The sequence below is a fragment of the Myxocyprinus asiaticus genome, chromosome 21 (genome assembly GCF_019703515.2).
Source record: "Myxocyprinus asiaticus isolate MX2 ecotype Aquarium Trade chromosome 21, UBuf_Myxa_2, whole genome shotgun sequence".
NCBI lineage: Eukaryota > Metazoa > Chordata > Actinopteri > Cypriniformes > Catostomidae > Myxocyprinus > Myxocyprinus asiaticus.
The window spans coordinates 29,592,942-29,615,076 of NC_059364.1; the positions used below are offsets into that span (position 1 = coordinate 29,592,942).

Below are 22,135 nucleotides of genomic sequence, written 5' to 3' on the forward strand. Positions count from 1 at the left end.
AGACAAACTGGTTCTCAAATTGGTCTGAATGACTCATTAGCAAATCTTAAATAAAATGTTTTTAAAAAATGTTATCCAATTATCACAAATGACTGGAAAAGTCATGGAAATCCATTGGTAAAAAGTTTGGGAAGTCTGGGGAAGGAATAGTATTGGAACATGTCAAAGGCCGGATTAAATCCAGCATCCCTGTGAGCCATAAACTGTTATGCAGCAATCAAAATTAAACAACTGAGAAAATCTTCTAGAAAAGATGTACACTTGAGATTTGTTTTTGCAATAGTTTCACAGTAGCACCATATTTGACTTTTGACGGGAATGAAACATCAAATTTTCTAGTTTTTTTGTCTAATGAAATATTTTGGAAAGAGATTTTTTTTTTCCCAGCCATATTGTCAGAGGAATGGTCCAAAACACTTATAAAAAAATAAAATAAAAAAAAACAGTACATGACTCCAGCCAGGTCTCCTAAGCAACCAAATTGGCCCGGTTGCTAGGGAGGGTAGAGTCACACGGGGTAAACTCCTCGTGATCACGATTAGTGGTTCTTGCTCTCAAAGGGGCACGTGGTAACATGCGGAGTCTCCGCGGTGTCATGCACAACGAGCCACATGATAAGATGTGTGGATTGACTGTCTCAGAAGCGGAGACAACTGAGACTTGTTCTCCGCCACCCGGATTGAGGCGAGTAACGTGGCGTCACCACGAGGACCTACTAAGTAGTGGGAATTGGGCATTCCAAATTGGGAGAAAAGGGGATACAAATAAAACAAAACAAAAAACAAAACAGTACAACAGTACATTTTCTATCCCTCACAGCCTTGTTGTCATTCCCATCAAAAATGAAAGAAAATACTACTGTGAATAAGGTCCATAGTTATCAACTCATCATGTCAGAAGTCTTAATGTCTCAATCATTGTCAATTCTGTGTCATTTTCTCCCCAGTTGCATGCTGAGAAGAAAGTGGACATTCTGGCCATGTGAGGGCAGGTAACTCCATCTCCATGAGGTCAGGGACCCTTTTGGATATCATGTTATCACTGGAGATCATCGACATCAATGCTGCTTCCATAAGTTTAGTTCTGTCCCGAAGAACTGATCATATTATGACAGATTTAATCCAACCATAGAATGAAAGGTAATCATGACAGAGGGAGTACTTAATATTATACAGTAGATTAGAAATGTTTTACTCATTTTAAATGAGTGAAAGGGCACATGACCCCTCCACTAAGAGCACTCTTGAGTCAAACACTTGGCCTCTCACGCTACACATTCAATTTCATTCGTTTTATTGCTCTTAAACAGATTGTTTCTCAAAAATCATTTTATTTGTTTGTGTGACAAGGGGACATATTTGTTGGTGCTGTTTTACCAATTTTGTAAAACTTTTGCATTATTAAATTATTAATAAATTATTTGAATGTTGAATTCTGGGGTGTATGAACAATACGGAAAGTGCGGGGCGGGGGGGGGGACATAAAACATCAGCTTGGCTCACAAATATGTCAACAATTGTAGCATTGCGGATTGACGGTTTAGACGCAGAGGCAACTGATATTCCTCCTCCGCCACCCCAATTGAGGCGAGTCACTACGCCACCATGAGGACTTAGAGCGCATTGGGAATTGGGCATTCCAAATTGGGGAGAAAAAGGAGAAAATCCAAAAAACAAAAAGGCATATTGGATAAAACTATTGACTCTCACTATAACTTCAGTGTTTCTTACCAGATTTTATTGGCATTTCTCCCAAAGACTCTGCTGTGGTTGGCGCCATATTGTTTGGTCACATGATTTAAATTCATTTAAACTGCCTGATCTCAGTTCAGGAGACTCTGTGCTGTCAGTAAAGGGTTAAACTTTCGACGCACAGAGTCTCCTGAACTGAGATCAGGCAGTTTAAATGAATTTAAATTATGCATTTAACATATAGCAAAGCCAAAATACAACGTCTATGCATGTGTACGCTGGGTCGCATGAGGATAAACAACACTTACAGTTGAAAAGAGCCACTGGACTTGTGGTTCTCTGCCATTCTTTTTTTTTTTTATTATTATTATTATTTTTTTTAAATATATCATTATTGGATAGTAAAGTGTACAGTAGATGTGCACTTCAGAATCTCACCGGATGTAGTAGGTCATTCAAGTATTTCTCACCTACTGTTTAATGAATATTGAGGATTACTCAATTGACATACTGCTTTCGGCATACTATATTGTATGGAAGTATGCATATTCGTACATGGGGATGGTTACTGCACCCCTGGTTAAATTCTATAATGTCTCAAGAGCAAATAATCCAAAAAGACGCACCTAAATCAAAAGCAGATTGACATAGTGCTTTATTTAAGCAGTCTGTAAGAAGGAAAATAATGTGCATCCCTATCATATACATTTACGTGTAAAAATACTAGGATGTACAGTGTACAAAAACAGTTTTCTTGCAGATCAGCTTTTCGCCTCCTTGTGGGCCGTGTGGTCAAGGAAATAACCTCTTTTTACATTTTATATTATGGACCATAATACATTTGTTCTTTTTTGTTTGTTTTCTGTGTTAATCCCTTCTGTGTAAAATTCTTAACCACATGACTAGTCCTTAAAATGGATCTAATGACAGAGCTAGCAAGGTCAAGAAATGTCACAAACTCTAAAGCTACATGGACATAAAATTAATGTTTTTTTTTTTTTTAAGATTTGTCTTTTTTGTTTTTAAATAAATACTTTGCAATTCATGCTCATTCATAATACACTAAAAGGAGCGCGATATAGAGAAATTCTGTTGTAGACAGCACAAACAGTAGCAGCAGTGTGCATTTAGGAGGGATGAGTCCCATCCTCACACTAGTTCAGTATCCCCCCCACCCCATGTGAAATTTTCCCTTTAAAACTTTTGAAGTGGTGACACTGGTACAGCTCAGCTTTTCTACAATACAAGAGCATTTGGGAAAAGTTAGTCACTGTGTTGCCAGGTTTTGCCTCCTGGTCTACACCCACACCTTAACATACCAAAATTACTTAAAATAGCATGAGGTCCATGAAGGGCAAATCTGTGCTTTCAAATATTTTCTTTATTCATTTTTTTTCTAAAGCAGGGACCTGTTTTCTTTTTGCTGAGCTATATAAAAGGGCAATGGGTATGAAAGTGCTACTACAGGCAGATACAAAGCCGAGTGTTAAAATATGGAATTACAAAAGTGTATGATTGATTTGGCCAAAGCCAAAGGCCCTTTCTTCCATTTAAATAAGGTATTCTGTATTACAAATAATAGTCTTTAACATGCAAGGTACCATCCCTATGAACATTTCTCTGCCTCTCAGTGTTTTGAGGAAAAGCTCAGGACTCATTTGTGCATATTTAAGTTAATGAAATGGATGAACCCAATGTGTCCATACAATCACAAAAAAAAAAAAAAAAAAAAGTCCACGTATTCCTAATTTCAAAGTTACCTAACCAGATGTAAAATAAGATCGAAACAAAAAAGTTGACAAATATTCAAGTTATTCACTAATAAATAAATAAAAAAAAAAACAAATTGAATTGAACAGCATTTAAAAATAACACATTCAGCAGTATACGCCTATTAAATAAAATCAGGAAGTTGCATTAACTTTCTCGTAAAAAAAAAAAAAAAAAAAGAAGCAATGGAATGGATAAAGAATGATCTAAAGGAAAATGTGTACATGGTGGAAGACAGAGCATGACATAAACAGCTAATCTGCTTGCAGTACCACCGTGTAGTCAGAGAACATTATTGGGTGAGACATCACAGTTTGAATGCAGGAACATCCTTAAGCTGGACTATTTTGGGGACTGAATAAATCTGGCAATAGAGTAACAGTACCATGCTACGGCATCTCACATTACACTTGTAGACAGTTCACAATTCTGACAATCAATGCAGGCATTAGGGTTTTTGGTGGAAAGCTAAATTATATCCGGGCGTTCAGCAAAAGGGATATTAAAAGAAACTTTCTGAATCATTCTTTAACCAACCATAATCAGATCCACAACAGTCCTTAACAAACATGCAAGAAACCAGTTGTCCCACTGTAACTGACTACAGATGAACTACAGAACGAAATCCAACACTTCCATTTCATATATACACGTTTAAATCTCAAACACCATCCAGATAATTTAACCAAACACTCCTTCCTCTTTCATTATATCCCTTCGTCATTATCATCCCAGCTCAATATAAATGTGCTCACACTAACCCTATAATGGAGCTTTCAATCTTGGCTAAACTTCCTTGTGTAATGCCAAATATAAATTGAAGTAGTTTTTGCCATTCCTGCCCAAATCACTAGAGACCAGTGCGAGAAAAAAAAATATAGCCACCAGTACACACAGCCTGGACTTTAACAGGTACTCAAACCAAAAGCAATAGCAACATGCACAAGAACCATCTCTGCACTCAGGAAACAAACATAAGTTTTATTGCCAAATACTATTGAGAGATCAAGAAATGTTCTGCATATATAGAATTATTACTGAATTGGAATCCTCTATATCCATATATTACATTGCCTCCCTCTATTTTCACTATTTTCATCAAGCATCATCAAATGGTGTTAAATCCTCAGTCTGCGATCAAAAACATTTGCCGCTCATAATTCAAATAGATATCCTAGTATTTAAATGTTTATCTAAGGATTTTTTTATGCTAATATCTGATTGGTATACTGATCTGTGATGCCACCACCTGGATATATTTGATTTGCGGACAAATATAGTGTTGTAGAAAGGAATGTGAACATATATTTCACATGTTAGATGAAGCGAAGCATTAGAAAGTATTGGGAAACAGCATGTAACAGTCGCAAACGCAAAATTTTAACATTGACATCTCATTCACTGTGTTTACAGTCCTGCCTCTTGAAGCAACAGCAAGAATGTGTGGCATTCTGTTCCAATGTTGTCATGAAATCAAATGATATGCCATAAAGCAAAGCACAATAGTGAGTGTGGCTTGCTCACTGCCATGCTAATGTTACAGTCTTGAACATACAGTAGCCTATTGCCAGATGACAGCTGTAGGTATTCATTTAGTTTGTTGCTGGGAGTGTCATTTTTTTTTTTTTTTTTTTTTTTTACAGCCCTTTCATTGTTGGAAAGACGACCAAAATATTTCAACAATACTCAGACTGCTTACAATGTTGAGGAGGGTTATGAAACTCCTTTGTAGGGAAAAGAGAACAATACTACACTAGCATAAAAGAAAGCTGGTCAATTTTATCAAAACAAAAACAAACTAAGGCTTTTGCATTGACCCATCTACATTCGTAAGCCTTTTAGGTGCATTTTTATCATTTCCGCAAAAAGGAGACTTAGAAAGCATTCTTAATGAACGCAAGGACAAACAAAAGAACAAATAAATTAAATGTTTTAAGTCACATTTTTTCTTATTATAAAACAACATAATAGTGCTTCCCCTGCCATTCGCTCCATTATTGCTGGCTTTTTCATTTTCTTTTTCCACTTTGCGATTGCACTATTGAGCAATGGGTGGAAGGGGTTTCTTACAAATTATTTTAAAGCAGATTTGGCTTTTCGGAAATTAGGTTTGTTGTGAAAGAAGAATCTGAACATCGGTGCGTATTAGGAGTGCTTCCCTTAAACTGTGAATATTGTATCATTGCCCAGTAACGCTGCATAAAGTATTCCAAATGAGCCAAATGTGCCATTACATTTCCAATGTAATGGCAGAAAACTGCTTCTTAGAGAATGATATGTCAGAAATAAAGCCTTTCACATGGATACAAACATTTGAAAGAAAAAGCAGACAGTACATTCTCAAATTAGAGAACATAACATTTATAAATAATGTATGTAATTGTTAGTGGTGTTTTAATGCTGCATAGCTCAGGTTCACAGGTCTTTATACTGAGGAATACTGAGTTGTGGAATGATTGAGGAGTGTGTGGGTAGAGCTAGTCCTTATGACCGAGTCAAACACAGACGTTCTCTGTGAAGCCTGAGTAAACTGTATATGGCAGTTCTGACTTTATACAACAGAAAGCGAACCTTAAAAACAGTACCAACAAAAGCAGCTGAGATAGGAGAGATTTTATGTAGTAGTCATTGTTCCGCTTCGATTATTGTAAAGTGTACCGAGAGATGTAATCATAAAACCAATGTGAATTTTAAGCTATGCAGTTATATTTTATCATCTGAAGTGACTGAAAAAAGGTTCTGATGAACATCTTGATACCAGTTCCCAATGTATAAGGAATGTGAAGCAACATCTCAATCTCAAAGAGAGACACAAAAAGACAAAAAAAAAAACAAAACAAAATAAACTCCTAACAAACAACAAAAGTTCTCTCATCAGAACCCAACCTTTAGGCTGGAGCTGCGAGGACGTTTGAATGGGTTGGACCTCGGTCCGTCCCAAAGTGCAAATTACCATTACTCTACAACAGAACGGTTTCCCTTGGTGTATCTAAACAAATGAAAGAACCAAGATAGTACATGGAAGGTCAAAATGGCTGGGGTTGTTAGAAGCTGAAGACCTAATTTGTTCCAGTGGTAACACCTTGATGATTGAGGCAGTGTCGGCTGCATGGCGTTCACTCTCTCCCACTGGCCGAGTAGGAGAACTGGGGAAAGTGTGGCCGTCGCTCGTTGTCCATGCAGTCCATCCCATCTTCATCAACTGCAGAGAGAGGAACAGAAGTCAGTCATTTACATTACATTTACGCATTTGCCAGACGTTTTTATCCAAAGCGACTTTTGGGATATACATTTTATCAGTACAATGCGCTCCCTGGAAATCAAACCAATAGAATCATCTGATGCAGTATTGCACACAAAACTGGAAAACGTTTTATCTAGTAAGCACTAATATGATTGGCTGGTTTGATGACACTTCTGACACAATGGGCATACAGGATTTGGAAACAGTTGTTTGCAAGGTTCCTGGTTGATACAAAAAGCTGTTTTGAGAATGGAATAATCACTGAATTTGCCACAGTTTGCCAGGTTTGTGACATCAAATCTTTGAAAGATATTCAGAGTTTAGTTTAAGACACTTAGTAGCAAGTCAACTAGATATCCACAAGCAGAACTGTGTATTCTACTTAGTTTTCTTAGTTATATCTGTGAAATTGTCTGCACTCCTTAGCTGCATTGCACTGAGACTCTAATCAGTTTCCGCTATTTCAGTGTGTCTGTGCAATCATTCATGGAGACTCCCGCACCATTATTTAAATTCATGTACGACCAATATGAATTGATAGCTTTAGTGTACAAATCAGTCAGACAGCTTTTCCTGTCTTAAGGCCTTTGCACACCAAACCTGAAAGCTATTTTGACCACCAACATTAAACGCTGAAGTAACTCAATTAAGAAATCCTGAACCAGTAGTGAGGATGTGTAGTTCATTTGCATTAAAAGCCTAAAAAATTATATATATATATATACAGGTGCATCTCAATAAATTAGAATGTCGTGGAAAAGTTCATTTATTTCAGTAATTCAACTCAAATTGTGAAACTCGTGTATTAAATAAATTCAATGCACACAGACTGAAGTAGTTTAAGTCTTTGGTTCTTTTAATTGTGATGATTTTGGCTCACATTTAACAAAAACCCACCAATTCACTATCTCAAAAAATTAGAATATGGTGACATGCCAATCAGCTAATCAACTCAAAACACCTGCAAAGGTTTCCTGAGCCTTCAAAATGGTCTCTCAGTTTGGTTCACTAGGCTACACAATCATGGGGAAGGCTGCTGATCTGACAGTTGTCCAGAAGACAATCATTGACACCCTTCACAAGGAGGGTAAGCCACAAACATTCATTGCCAAAGAAGCTGGCTGTTCACAGAGTGCTGTATCCAAGCGTGTTAACAGAAAGTTGAGTGGAAGGAAAAAGTGTGGAAGAAAAAGATGCACAACCAACCGAGAGAACCGCAGCCTTACGATTGTCAAGCAAAATCGATTCAAGAATTTGGGTGAACTTCACAAGGAATGGACTGAGGCTGGGGTCAAGGCATCAAGAGCCACCACACACAGACACTACAGTTGTCGTATTCCTCTTGTTAAGCCACTCCTGAACCACAGACAACGTCAGAGGCGTCTTACCTGGGCTAAGGAGAAGAAGAACTGGACTGTTGCCCAGTGTTCCAAAGTCCTCTTTTCAGATGAGAGCAAGTTTTGTATTTCATTTGGAAACCAAGGTCCTAGAGTCTGGAGGAAGGGTGGAGAAGCTCATAGCCCAAGTTGCTTGAAGTCCAGTGTTAAGTTTCCACAGTCTGTGATGATTTGGGGTGCAATGTCATCTGCTGGTGTTGGTCCATTGTGTTTTTTGAAAACCAAAGTCACTGCACCCATTTACCAAGAAATTTTGGAGCACTTCATGCTTCCTTCTGCTGACCAGCTTTTTAAAGATGCTGATTTCATTTTCCAGCAGGATTTGGCACCTGCCCACACTGCCAAAAGCACCAAAAGTTGGTTAAATGACCATGGTGTTGGTGTGCTTGACTGGCCAGCAAACTCACCAGACCTGAACCCCATAGAGAATCTATGGGGTATTGTCAAGAGGAAAATGAGAAACAAGAGACCAAAAAATGCAGATGAGCTGAAGGCCACTGTCAAAGAAACCTGGGCTTCCATACCACCTCAGCAGTGCCACAAACTGATCACCTCCATGCCACGCTGAATTGAGGCAGTAATTAAAGCAAAAAGGAGCCCCTACCAAGTATTGAGTACATATACAGTAAATGAACATACTTTCCAGAAGGCCAACAATTCACTAAAAATGTTTTTTTTATTGGTCTTATGATGTATTCTAATTTTTTGAGATAGTGAATTGGTGGGTTTTTGTTAAATGTGAGCCAAAATCATCACAATTAAAAGAACCAAAGACTTAAACTACTTCAGTCTGTGTGCATTGAATTTATTTAATACACGAGTTTCACAATTTGAGTTGAATTACTGAAATAAATGAACTTTTCCACGACATTCTAATTTATTGAGATGCACCTGTATATATATATATATATATATATATATATATATATATTTTTTTTTTTTTTTCTCATTTGGGTTCTCTTAACATGTATTTGATATTCCTGCATCACTGCCTTGCATCCCCTTTAAAAATTATTTGATCTTATGTGGATTGTCTTCATAATTTATTCCATATAGCTGCATTGTTTTGCTTTTTCATTTAATTGTACATAAGTTCTCTTGTATCTTTAATATACTGTAATATATTTCGATGCATCTTTGTCATCACTTTTTTAATATACAACTTTATGGGTAATCAGAATCAGAATGAGCTTTATTGCCAAGTATGCTTCCACATACAAGGAATTTTTCTTGGTGACAGGAGCTTCCAGTGTAGAACAATACAACAAGACAGAGATAATAATAATAATAATAATAATAATAATAATAATTTAATAAAAAGCGAACAGAAATATAAGTATATATAGAAATACGCAATAAGACAAAAAAAGATATATATAATATTTACAAATACAGTGCAAGGGAATGTAATGCAGAAGAGGTAAGATATGCTAAATAATATAATTGTCTAGGCTGTGTATTGCACATAATTATAGTATAGTTTTTAACTGTTCATGAGATGGATAGCCTGGGGGGGACAAAAACTGCTCTTGTGCCTGACGGTTCTGGTGCTCAGTGCTCTGTAGCATCTGCCAGATGGCAACAGTTCAAAAAGGTAGTGTGCTGGATGAGTGGGTCCAGTGTGATTTTACCAGCCCTTTTCCTCACTCTGGAAGTGTACAGTTCTTGAAGAGAGTGCAAGGGGCAACCAATAATCTTCTCAGCAGTCCAAACTGTCCTTTGTAGTCTTCTGAAATCTAATTTCGCAGCTGAACCAAACCAGACTGTTATTGAAGTACAGAGAACAGACTCAATGACTGCTGAGTAGAACTGGATTAGCAGCGCCTGTGGCAGGTTGAACTTTGTCAACTGGCGAAGGAAGTATAACCTCTGCTGGGCCTTTTTCACAATCAATGTGGGTCTCCCACTTCAGGTCCTGTGAGAAGGTAGTGCCCAGGAACCTGAATGACTCCACTGCTGCCCCAGTGCTGTTTAGAATGGTGAGCGGGGTCAGTGTTGGGTTGTTCCTCCTAAAGTTCACAATCATCTCCACCGTTATGAGCGTGTTGATCTCCAGATTGTTAAGACTGCACCAGTGAGCCAGCCGTTCAACCTCCCTTCTGTATGCAGACTCATCATCATCTTGGATGAGGCAGATGACAGTAGTGTCATCTGCAAACTTCAGGAGCATGACAGAGGGGTCCTTGGCAGTGCAGTCGTTTGTGCACAGGGAGTAGAGTAGTGAGGAGAGCACACATCCCTGGGGGGTACCAGTAGTGATTGTACAGGTGCTGGAAGTGAATTTCCTGCTGCCTGTCTATCAGAAAACTAGTGATCCACTGACAGATAGAGATGGGAACAGAGAGCTGGGCTAATTTATTCCATATGACTGCTGGGATGATGGTGTTGAAAGCCGAACTGAAGTCCACAAAAAGGATCCTTGCATACAGTGCATCCGGAAAGTATTCACAGCGCTTCACTTTTTCCACATTTTGTTATGTTACAGCCTTATTCCAAAATGGATTAAATTCATTATTTTCCTCAAAATTCTACAAACAATACCCCATAATGACAATGTGAAAGAAGTTTGTTTGAAATCTTTGCAAAAATGTTTGAAAAAAATCACATGTACATAAGTATTCACAGCCTTTGCCATGACACTCAAAATTGAGCTCAGGTGATTCCTGTTTCCACTGATCATCCTTGAGATGTTTCTACAACTTGATTGGAGTCCACCTGTGGTAAATTCAGCTGATTGGACATGATTTGGAAAGGCACACACCTGTCTATATAAGGTCCCACAGTTAACAGTGCATGTCAGAGCACAAACCAAGCCATGAAGGCCAAGGAATTGTCTGTAGACCTCCGAGACAGGATTGTATCGAGGCACAGATCTGGGGAAGGGTACAGAAAAATGTCTGCAGCATTGAAGGTCCCAATGAGCACAGTGGCCTCCATCATCCATAAATGGAAGAAGTTTGGAACCACCAGGACTCTTCCTAGAGCTGGCCGCCTGGCCAAACTGAGCGATCGGGGGAGAAGGGCCTTAGTCAGGGAGATGACCAAGAACCCGATGGTCACTCTGACAGAGCTCCAGCATTTCTCTGTGGAGAGAGGAGAAACTTCCAGAAGAACAACCATCTCTGCAGCACTCCACCAATCATGCCTGTATGGTAGAGTGGCCAGACGGAAGCCACTTCTCATTAAAAGGCACATGACAGCCCGCCTGGAGTTTGCCAAAAGGCACCCGAAGGACTCTCAGACCATGAGAAACAAAGATTGAACTCTTTGGCATGAATGGCAAGTGTCATGTCTGGAGGAAACCAGGCACCGCTCATCACCTGGCCAATACCATCCCTACAGTGAAGCATGGTGGTGGCAGCATCATACTGTGGGGATGTTTTTCACCGGCAGGAACTGGGAGACTAGTCAGGATCGAGGGAAAGATGAATGCAGCAATGTACAGAGACATCCTTGATGAAAACCTGCTCCAGAGCGCTCTGGACCTCAGACTGGGGCGAAGGTTCATCTTCCAACAGGACAACAACCCTAAGCACACGGCCAAGATAACAAAGGAATGGCTCCGGGACAACTCTGTGAATGTCCTTGAGTGGCCCAGCCAGAGCCCAGACTTGAACCCGATTGAACATCTCTGGAGAGATCTGAAAATGGCTGTGCACCGACGCTCCCCATCCAACCTGATGGAGCTTGAGAGGTCCTGCAAAGAAGAATGGGAGAAACTGCCCAAAAATAGGTGTGCCAAGCTTGTAGCATCATACTCAAAAAGACTTGAGGCTGTAATTGGTGCCAAAGGTGCTTCAACAAAGTATTGAGCAAAGGCTGTGAATACTTATGTACATGTGATTTTTTTCGTTTTTTATTTTTAATAAATTTGCAAAGATTTCAAACAAACTTCTTTCACATTGTCATTATGGGGTATTGTTTGTAGAATTTTGAGGAAAATAATGAATTTAATCCATTTTGGAATAAGGCTGTAACATAACAAAATGTGGAAAAAGTGAAGCGCTGTGAATACTTTCCGGATGCACTGTATGTCCCTGGTTTGTCCAGATTTTGCAGGATATGATACAATCACATGTTGACATCCACAGACCTGTTTGCTCTATAAGCAAATTGAAGGGGATCTAGAAAGGGTCCAGTGATGTCCTTCAGGTGGGCCAACACCAGTCTCTTAAATGGCTTCATGACCACAGATGTTAGAGTGACGGGTCTGTAGTCATTAAGTCCTTTGATCTAGGGTGGTTGCAGGAGGTGTTGGTGTTTGTGTGCAGTAAAGGTCAGAGCGAGTGTAAGACTGGGCTTTTCAAATCTACAGTAAAACACATTCAAGTCGTCAGCCAGTTGATGGTTCCCTACAGTGTTGGGAGATGGTGTCATGAAGTTAGTAATGTCTTTCAGGCCTCTCCACACTGATGCAGGGTTGTTAGCTGAAAACTTGTTTTTCAGCTTCTCAGCAGCTTCTTTTAGCCACTTTAATTTCCTTAGTCTGTTTTTGGCCTGATTATATAAGATTTTATCCCCCACTTCTGTAAGCATCCTCTTTGGCATGACGAAGCTGTCTGAGTTTTCCTGTAAACCATGGTTTGTCGTTGTTGGATGTTAAATAAGTCCTAGTAAGAATGCACATATCCTCACAGAAACCGATATGATGTCACAGTATATGTGAGGTCGTCCAGATTGGTGTATGCAGCTTCAAAAACACTCCAATCAGTGCAGTCAAAGCAGGCTTGTAGTTCCAGCTCTGCTTCATTGGTCCAGCTCTTTACAGTCTTTACTACAGGTTTAGCTGATTTTAGTTTCTGCCTGTAGGTTGGAAGAAGATGAACCAGACAGTGATCAGAGAATCCTAAAGCTGCTCTAGGGACAGAGCGATATGCATCCTTTAATGTTGTGGAGCAGTGGTCTAGTATATTTCTGTCCCTGGTGGGGCATGTAATGTGCTGTCTGTGTTTTGGCAGTTCACGGGTGAGGTTGGCTTTGTTAAAATTGTCGAGAATAATAATAAGTGAGTCCGGGTGTTGTTGTTCTGTGTCTGTGATCTGATCAGCCAGCTGTTGCAGTGCTGCATTCACGCACGCGTGTGGAGGAATATAAACATTCACCAGAATAAACGAGGAAAACTCCCGCGGTGAATATAAAGGCTTACAGTTGATGAAGAGCGCTTCCAAATTAGGACAGCACATCTTCTTTAACGTTGTTACATCTGTACACCAACTTTCATTGATGTAAAAGCATGTTCCACCGCCTCTCGTTTTCCCCATTAACTTCGCAATGCGATCCATTCTGAACAGCTGAAAGCCCGGCAGATGAAATGTGCTGTCCGGAATGGCTTCACTCAGTCAGGTTTCTGTGAAGCACAAGGCAGCAGAGTTTGAAAAGTCCTTGTTTGTACAGGTGAGATGTAGTTCGTCCATTTTGTTAGGGAGAGAGCGGAGATTCGCTAGATGAATACTCGGCAGAGCTGTTCGAAAGCTGCGCTGTCGGAGCTTGACTAGAGCATCGGCTCGCTTCCCCCGCCTGCGTCTCATAGTGCGCTTAAACAGCACAGCTAGGCCTCTGACTAAAATGTCCAGCAAAACGTCCGAATAGTAAAAAACCAGGAAAAGATTGTGTAGTATGTGCTGCCGAATGTTCAGCAGTTCATTCCTTTTCAAACTGATTGGAAAAAATTACTAAACACAGGACAAACAAAAAAAAAAAAACAACAAAAGAATTGGAGAACTCCACACAGGTGGCCATCTGCTGCGCCATATTCTAGTAAGTGTTTTTCTTTGCCAAATATTAATAATATTAATACTATTGCTGTGACTTGCACACTCTGTGTGCCTTTGAAAACCAAAAACAAATGTATTATTGATGTGCTATTTTTAAAAGTTGTTAACAGCCTTGTCTGTCAATTGCAGTATTAAAGTATCTAATAATGGGTCAGACTGAAGATGGGTTTTGTTGGTTGAGATCTGTGTTTTATTGCTTGCACTCCTGCAGCATTTCAATTTCATCATTTTTAATTAGTAACATGCAGAGTTTTGAGCAAATATAACAGTAGATGCACTTGGCAATAAAATACAGTCAAACATTTGCTTTAAACATTTATTTTAACAGTTATTAACACATTATAAGTGTGCATTATGCAGTGATTTTAAACAAATGCACTTAACACAAGTATATACAGAATGCATGACAGTGGCATCAAATTAAAATAGTTCCAAATGATAACATGTTTTAAGCGTTAAACCATTTTTTACACTCAATTCTTTCTAAATAGCCCCTCAGATTGTGTATACATGATAATACTGTCAGTCAACTTGTCCAGCAGGTGAACTGAAATTATTTTCTGAAAGTGTCTCGAACGTTTTCTATCTCATTGAGCACATCAACAACACACTCGTCATCGCTGATGCAGAAAAATCAGTTTTATTTTTTCAAATCTGCTTGCTAGAGAATCGTTTGCTTTTCTAGTTTGTTTTGCATACAAGTTAAGTGGTTATTTTTTTCTCACCCATTTGGTTCTTGGCCAAAATAAGCTGCAAAACGCTCCAGACCTTTTGCCCTTTAATCAAGGGTCAGGGTATGCGAGATATCCCATGACTTTGCCGTTACTGGTGCTATTCTCTACTAGTTAAACATAACAGTTAGGACCGACTAACATCACAGGTCATTTACAGCCAAGCTTATATACATAACATTTTTCTGCAGTTAGCTGTGAAGAAAACTTTATCTGTGCTACTTTTAGGTCATAAAAAGCCTGCAATATGCCAAAAAACTGGCACCCACACATTTACAGGAAACAAGCTGTTGAATATGGAGTATGTGGAAGATTTAACAGTTTGCAGGCGAAAACAAGGCTGTTACTTTATTAAAAAACATTTTACCATTTAATAGGTCCCACACATCTTAAATATCGACTAGACCTATTAAGCTTTGGCTTTGCAGCTGAAAATATTATTGCCTTCTATTTCCATCTAAATTGGTATTCAAAATGACTATAAAAGTACATGGCAAATAGATTGACCATGATTTTCAGATGAACCCCTAAAACTGTTCACATTACATGAGCATATTTTAATAAAACAAATGTTTTAAACAATTAAGGTCATTTATGGAAAAATTAGTTAACCTCTATGATATGACTACCAGTCAGATAAAATAAAGAAAAAAAGTCAAAAGAGAGCTCTGAATGGCTGATTTGTGCCAAAAAAAAAAAAAAAAACATACCTCTCACGATAGAGAAGAGTAAAATATGTGGTCTGCATGCACTTTTGTGTTTTCACATGAATCTCAATGTATGCAGAGACAGAAAACAAACAACAGAGAAACTCACATTTTTCAGGAGGGGTTATTGTTATCGTCTGAGCTGTGAACTCTTCATCAAAATATCTGGTATCTGTCTCTGACGACACCTGAGGCTTGAAAGGAGGTATCAGCTGAGGAAGGAAGACAGCAGGATGAAAAAACAAGGAGCACCTGTTTGTGCAGACCTGACACCGCATATAATATAGCAAGCTGGAGGGCTCAATCGAACGCCTTTGAACTGCACCTCCTCTGACTGCCATTGCGTTCATGTGACAGATACACAACCTCTGCAGCGGAGCTTTGTTTTAACATGTATAACTGAAACTATTTTGGTATTGTGCCTTTAAAGGGATAGTTCAACTAAAAATGACAATTCTGTCATAATTTACTCTCCCTCATGTGGACTGGAACACCAAAGTAGATGTTTCAGAGAATTTTCAAGCTGCTTTATTCCAAACAATTAAAGTGGAAGGGGACCAGGGGCTGTCAAGGTCCAAAAAGGACAAAAATGCACCATAAAAGCATGATTAAAATAGTCCATATGACTTGTGTGCTATATTCCAAGCCTTCTAAACACATAAAACCACTTTGTATAAGGAACAGACTGAAAAGTAAGTTGTTAAAGTCATTATTAACTGAAAATCATGCCTTGAAAATCTAGCTGACAACCATGATCACCATTCATTTTCATTGTATCTTCCTAAAACCCCAGCATGACTACTGTGTGCATTTTCAATTTCCCTTTTTGATTTTTAACTAGTAGCAACTAATAAACAAGCAAAAAACAAAAAACAAAAAAAAAGTCTAGATCAAATAGTTTTCCTAAAAATGTATGTCCACATATATGGATAGTGGGACTAATTTGGGAAATTTTAAATAATACCAAGCTATAGAAAGCCTGATTTTTTTTGCTCCATCAAATTGTTTATTATGTTTCCAGGAGTGTTGTTTATTCATGTTCTTAAGATGTTACAGACATTACAGATGATTTTCTGTAAAGCTGAATAAATAATTCTGTTTCAAAGTAATGACCAGCATCATCCAATCACTGCCAACCATGTTAAAATAAATGATACAATATCAATTCTACATCTCTGTACTGATTTCCATTGTCCCATGTCTGCCAAACATGTTGAGTGGTCCAAACATCATCTGCAGCCTGAAACTGAACTTTTGGTCAGATTTTAGGAGTGAATGCACTTGGCTGCATAGAGAGCTACTGTATATGATGCTCCCTTGCTCCCTATTTAGTGAATGACTTAACCTCCAGTGTGTTGTCTGTCTGCACTGGTCTCAGAAAAGTTCAAAATGCACCTTATTTCATCCTAACTCCATATAAAGCCTCTGAAAGTGCCATTTTTTAGCTTTTGGATGAACCCACTGATTCTCAATGTGAAAATGCACAGTAAATATAGTAATGCCTTTACTAATGTTAATGAATAGAACCATATTGTACAGTGATAAAATAAAATACAATAACAGTTATATTAAAATGAAGTGAAATGACACACAAGTGTGTTAATGTTGAAGGTTATTCAAAATAACTAAATTATTTTTCAACTTCCGAGGGAATAATATCCCAAAATTCACGTATGTTGGCATTAAGTTTATCAGCAAGCTGACGCACCGAAAAATGAATTAATTTTTTAAAGCGGCATATCAAACGAAACTAGAGATGCCACTTTTTACACCCAAACAGGTTTAGATGAAAAAACGTAGAGGTTTCTTACTTTTGTTGACTCTGTGCCTGTCGAAGTCATGTTGTTGTGACACATGACTCTGTGCGCCAGAGGTTTGACACTTAAATGACCGTCTGGAGTCTTTTGAACAGTATTTAGTCGGTTTAAATTATGTGTTACATATAGCAAAGACAAAATACAACGTCCATACATGTGGACTTGGGGTCACAAAAGAGTAGTTTGGACATTCTGCAATAAATAACACCGGTTGTGTTCCACAGAAGTAAGAAAAGTATTTGGTTTCGAAACAGTTTCGAAAGACAAGAGAGTGAGTAAATGACAACAGAATTTTCATTTTTGGGTAAAAACTTGTTTAAATGGTAGGACAGCATAAAATCTTCAATTACCTTTTTATCATAGACATCCTGCCAGTCGATTCCAGTAAAGAAACTATGTCGCATAATTTCCTTAGCGTCATCCGGACCGCCACCAAGTCTGACAGTATGCAAGGAAAAAATAAACACAAGGGATACGATATTTAGTAAAAAGGCAACTGAAGTTCTACTCTCAGTTTCCTGTCTAAAACAACTGTTGTTATAGAAGTGAAATATAAAAAAAAAACTACACCACAAGGCCAAAAGTATGTGGACACCCCCTTCTAATTAATAGCTCATTTTAGCTACACCCATTGTAAAAGGTGCATAAGCATACAGTCAGTCATGCAACCTCCTCAGACAAACATTTTTAATAAAGGAGGGCATACTTTTTCTGTTCCAGCATGATAATACCCCTGTGCACAAAGTGATAAAGACATGACACTTGAAATCATTAACCCCGGTTAAACGTAAAGTAAAACTGTTTTATGTTTCAAACCGTTCGTACTTTAGCCTGGGTATTCATGTTCCGATGTTTCATGCTGTACATTTCTAAACCCCAGGTTAACATTCTTATTTGCATATCTGTGATGTCAATAACAATGATTGGACGAATACAGCTCGCAACACACACGCAACATGTCAATGGAGCTGCTCTTCTGTAGAAATGTCTTCTAAAAATATGCAACAAAAACACGGAATACTATATCTTTATCACACCAGTTATTGCGTTTGCCATCACTGTTCGACACTTCAGCTGATTTCCTCAGATGAAAACAATGAGTGAAATTTGGGGAAAATTTCAACGACTGTACAAAGCGTATGAATATTACATGAGGTAAGTAATGAGGCTTTATATGATTGGTTGTGTGTTGCTAAACAATTTTCTAAAACATTCTAAATAACAAGTGTGAAACATTGCTTTACGCAGGGTTTTTAAAGTCGTTAACCTGGGATTAAGCGCAGTGTGAAAAGCCCTAAAGTTTAGTGAGCCTGGTGTAGAAGAACTTGACTGGCCTGCACAAATCCCAGACCTGAATCCTTCCCAAAAGAAGGTTAGCTGTTATAGCAGAAAAAAAGAGAGGACCAACTCCCTATAAAGCCAATGGTTTTCGAGTGGTGTGGTGTCTGGGTGTCCACATACTTTTGTTAATGAAGTTTAGCAACTGGAATGCATGAAGACAGCAAATTGATCTTCACTGCAATGAATGCTACTAGTGAAAAGAAGCCGTGTGGTTTGTACCTCTTGTTCGGATCTTTGATGAGCAGGCCTGAAAGCAGGGATTTGGCGTCAGCAGAGAGCGTCCTGGGGAACTTGATGTCCTCCATTAGGATGAGCTCAAAGAGCTTCTCATGGTCCTGATTGTAAAAAGGCAGTCGGCCACACATCATCTCATACATGACCACACCCAGACCCCACCAGTCCACCGCACGTCCGTAATCATTGTCCTCCAGCACCTGAGGATAAACACACACATATAACATATATAACACAATCAACATATATTATCAATATTCAAAAGTACTTGGGCCAGTTAGTTAAAAGTAATTGAAAAAATGTTTAAGTAAAGTGAAGTTGCCTTGGAAAAGGTTTAACATCATTTGTTTGCAGATGCCACTTGGTTTGATATTATGTATCTAGTACAATGACATTAAGTGAGAGGCCAATGAATAGTCACACACTCACTCAAACATATGTGCATTCACAATCGGTTATACAATTGTGTATACTTTTCAAATGTGCAAATATACTGCACATAAAAGAAATTTCATTTACTTCTAATGTATTTTTTTTATTAACAATTTTTGATTGATTCCAGTCATAAAACCAAATGTATTTATTAATAAAAGATGTTAAGTGCTAAATATTGGTATGTTATATTAATTCGATACATATTCAAAGCCAGTGGTGAATTCTCAGGGCCAGCAAAGCCTTCTCTGCTGGCCTAACATGCCAAATAAATAAATATGTTTCATCCTTTCATTCTCAATCACCTTTTTGCCTATGTATTTTTAATCGCTTTCCACTCTTAATTAATCTACAAACAAATAGAGAAAAACGAAAAGTTTATCCAGTCAGAATTTATTCCTTGATGCTTACAAGCGAAGTGTGACAACTTTTTCACAAATCACATGCCCAAAGCAGCACGTGAGTTTGAGCTCCACCACATCAGGCCTTCAGAATTTCCACAGCATCGTAAACCTGAAGCACAAATGCTAGCACTGCAGCATTGTTTATCAGTCGGGCTGCTAGGAGACATCTCTGCGTTGCAGTTCCGAATATTGGGGAATGGAATGCATTTATGGTCGGAGATATCAAGTAGGAATATCCCAAATCCAACTTGAATGGAACGCAGCATAACCGTGTACACTGACGAAATTCAATTTACTGCAAGCAACATTTAAATCGCAAATATTATTAGATAAAACTTTCCAGGTATTATAGACCTCCTTGGAGATTCATATGAAAAATTATGATTTTTGAATGTCTGTTCTGGAGACGTTCGTTTCACAAAACAGTCATGCTGCAGTTAAAATTAGGCTTGCTTGAGCATTAAGTGTTGTTTCAAGTTTTGGCTTTCGTGTGTGGACGTGTTTTTAAAATGTCAATTGGTATTACTAGTTAGCTGCGACATAATGTATGATGCCAAACGGCATAGGGTGTCTTATTCATTGTGAAACTGTATTTTCTTAATGGCACGAATCACACTGAGGGCCTAGACTTTAAATGCACGGCCCGCTGCTGTTCAAAGCACTGTTCTCTCAGTGGATAAACACTAAATAAGCTCTCAAAAATATAGACAACACGAAGAGAATGGCAAATGTTTTAGAATAAGTTGCTCATGTGTAACAACACCTATTAAATTTTCTGAGCGTTGCTGAATTAGTCATAAGTATATCAGTAGCTGATAGTGGCAGCACTTCACACACCCTCATTGTAGTGTTTATTTTCTTTTTTTTTTTCTTTCACCAAACCCATGACAGCACGAGCCAGCTCTGTCTCTCTGGCCAATCAACTTGAGACTGATAAAAGGTGCATAACATTCTCAATTATGACCCAGCAAACGATACACTTGGAACCTGGAAGCACAGTCCTAAAATACATGACACCGTTAGATCAAAGCTGTGCTTTTGGGCAAGCGTCCCGGCCCCAATTATTGAGGATGACCATACACACCTTACACATACCCTTCAGAGGCTAGATGGCAGAAATGAGGTGACTGGAGTTTGTGTACGACGGAGAGGCAGCTCCTCAGAGCGGAGAGTTGTGATTAATATGTTTGAATAATGGCAAGGCCGGTTGGCTGAAAGCCAGTTAAACATATGCTCAGATTGGTGTTGTAATGATGTCTCTTCTCTGATCTTTAAAAACAGGCAGACCTGCATGAGTCAACAGCAGTCTTCATTAGTCTATGTCTGATTAGCTAGCACAATGTGCATTCACACGTGGATGTTCAGTGTTAATTTCAAATTTCCTGTCATTCTTAACGTATTATCCGTAATGATGTTCCAAACCATGTAATTTACTTTCTTATGTGGAACACATAAGATTTTTTGCAGAATGTCCATAGTGCTCTTTTTCACAATGGGGTCTGTGGCTGTCAATATCTCAAATCTCATTCAATTCAAATATAGAGTGTCAAAGAATGTCATGTGATGTTGATGTTAACCGGAATTGTATCTTGTCACATTTCCAGTCTGGATTTAGACAACAATAGAACCATCACTGCTGTTATTAAAGTGACCAGGGATATTTTTAAAGCCATAGATAGCTAAAAGACTTGTTCTACCCAATGTATTGACCTTTCTAAGGCTTTTGATTCAGTATATATACACTTATCAACCATTTCATTAGGTACACCTACTTATTCATGCGATTATCTAGTCAGTCTATTGTGTGTCAGCAGTGCAATGCATAAAATCATGCAGATACGGGTCAAGAGCTTCAGTTAACATTCACATCAACCATCAGAATTGGGGAAAAAATGTGATCTCAGTGATTTCGACCGTGACATGATTTTTGGTGCCAGACAGGCTGGTTTGAGTATTTCTTTAACTGCTGATCTCCTGGGATTTTCACACACAACAGTCTCTAGAATTTACTCAGAATGATGCCAAAAACAAAAAACATCCAGTGAGCTGCAGTTCTGCAGATGGAAATGCCTTGTTGATGAGAGAGGTCAGTTATTACAGGTGTACCTAATAAAGTCACCAGTGAGTGTGTGTGTGTGTATATATACACACTACCGGTCAAAACGTTTGAAACACTTGACTGAAATGTTTCTCATGATCTTAAAAATCTTTTGATCTGAAGGCGTATGATTAAATGTTTGAAATTAGTTTTGTAGACAAAAATATAATTGTGCCACCATATTAATTTATTTCATTATAAAACTAAAATGTAATAAAAAAAATTAAAAAAAGAAACGTTTTTGAAATTGATGACTTGGACCAAATAATAAAGAAAAGCAGCCAATAAGTGCCCAACATAGATGGGAATCACCCTGGGAAGCATCCCAGGGTGATACATCAAGAAGTTGGTTGAGAAAATGTCAAGAGTACATGTCTGTAAATTCTAGGCAAAGGGTGAGTAACTTTGAAGATGCTAAAATATAACAGTTTTGATTTATTTAGGATTTTTAGTCACAACATAATTCCCATAGTTCCATTTATGTTATTCCATAGT

At 38.3% G+C, this 22,135-nt stretch overlaps 1 protein-coding gene across 2 annotated transcripts in view; it reads right to left on the bottom strand.

Annotated features, from left to right (window-relative positions):
* Positions 1–2,328: 2,328 nt before the first annotated feature.
* The window catches only part of LOC127411771 (RAC-gamma serine/threonine-protein kinase), a 165,806-nt gene continuing 145,999 nt past the window's right edge, over positions 2,329–22,135 (bottom strand). For both annotated transcript variants that reach the window (XM_051647516.1, XM_051647515.1), the window contains exons 11-14: positions 18,692–18,906; positions 17,482–17,569; positions 15,424–15,526; positions 2,329–6,663 (exon numbers count right to left, since the gene is read on the bottom strand). In XM_051647516.1, coding sequence (XP_051503476.1) covers positions 6,578–6,663; positions 15,424–15,526; positions 17,482–17,569; positions 18,692–18,906 — 492 coding nt within the window. In that variant the 3' untranslated portion in view covers positions 2,329–6,577. The remainder of the gene's footprint in view (positions 6,664–15,423; positions 15,527–17,481; positions 17,570–18,691; positions 18,907–22,135) is intronic.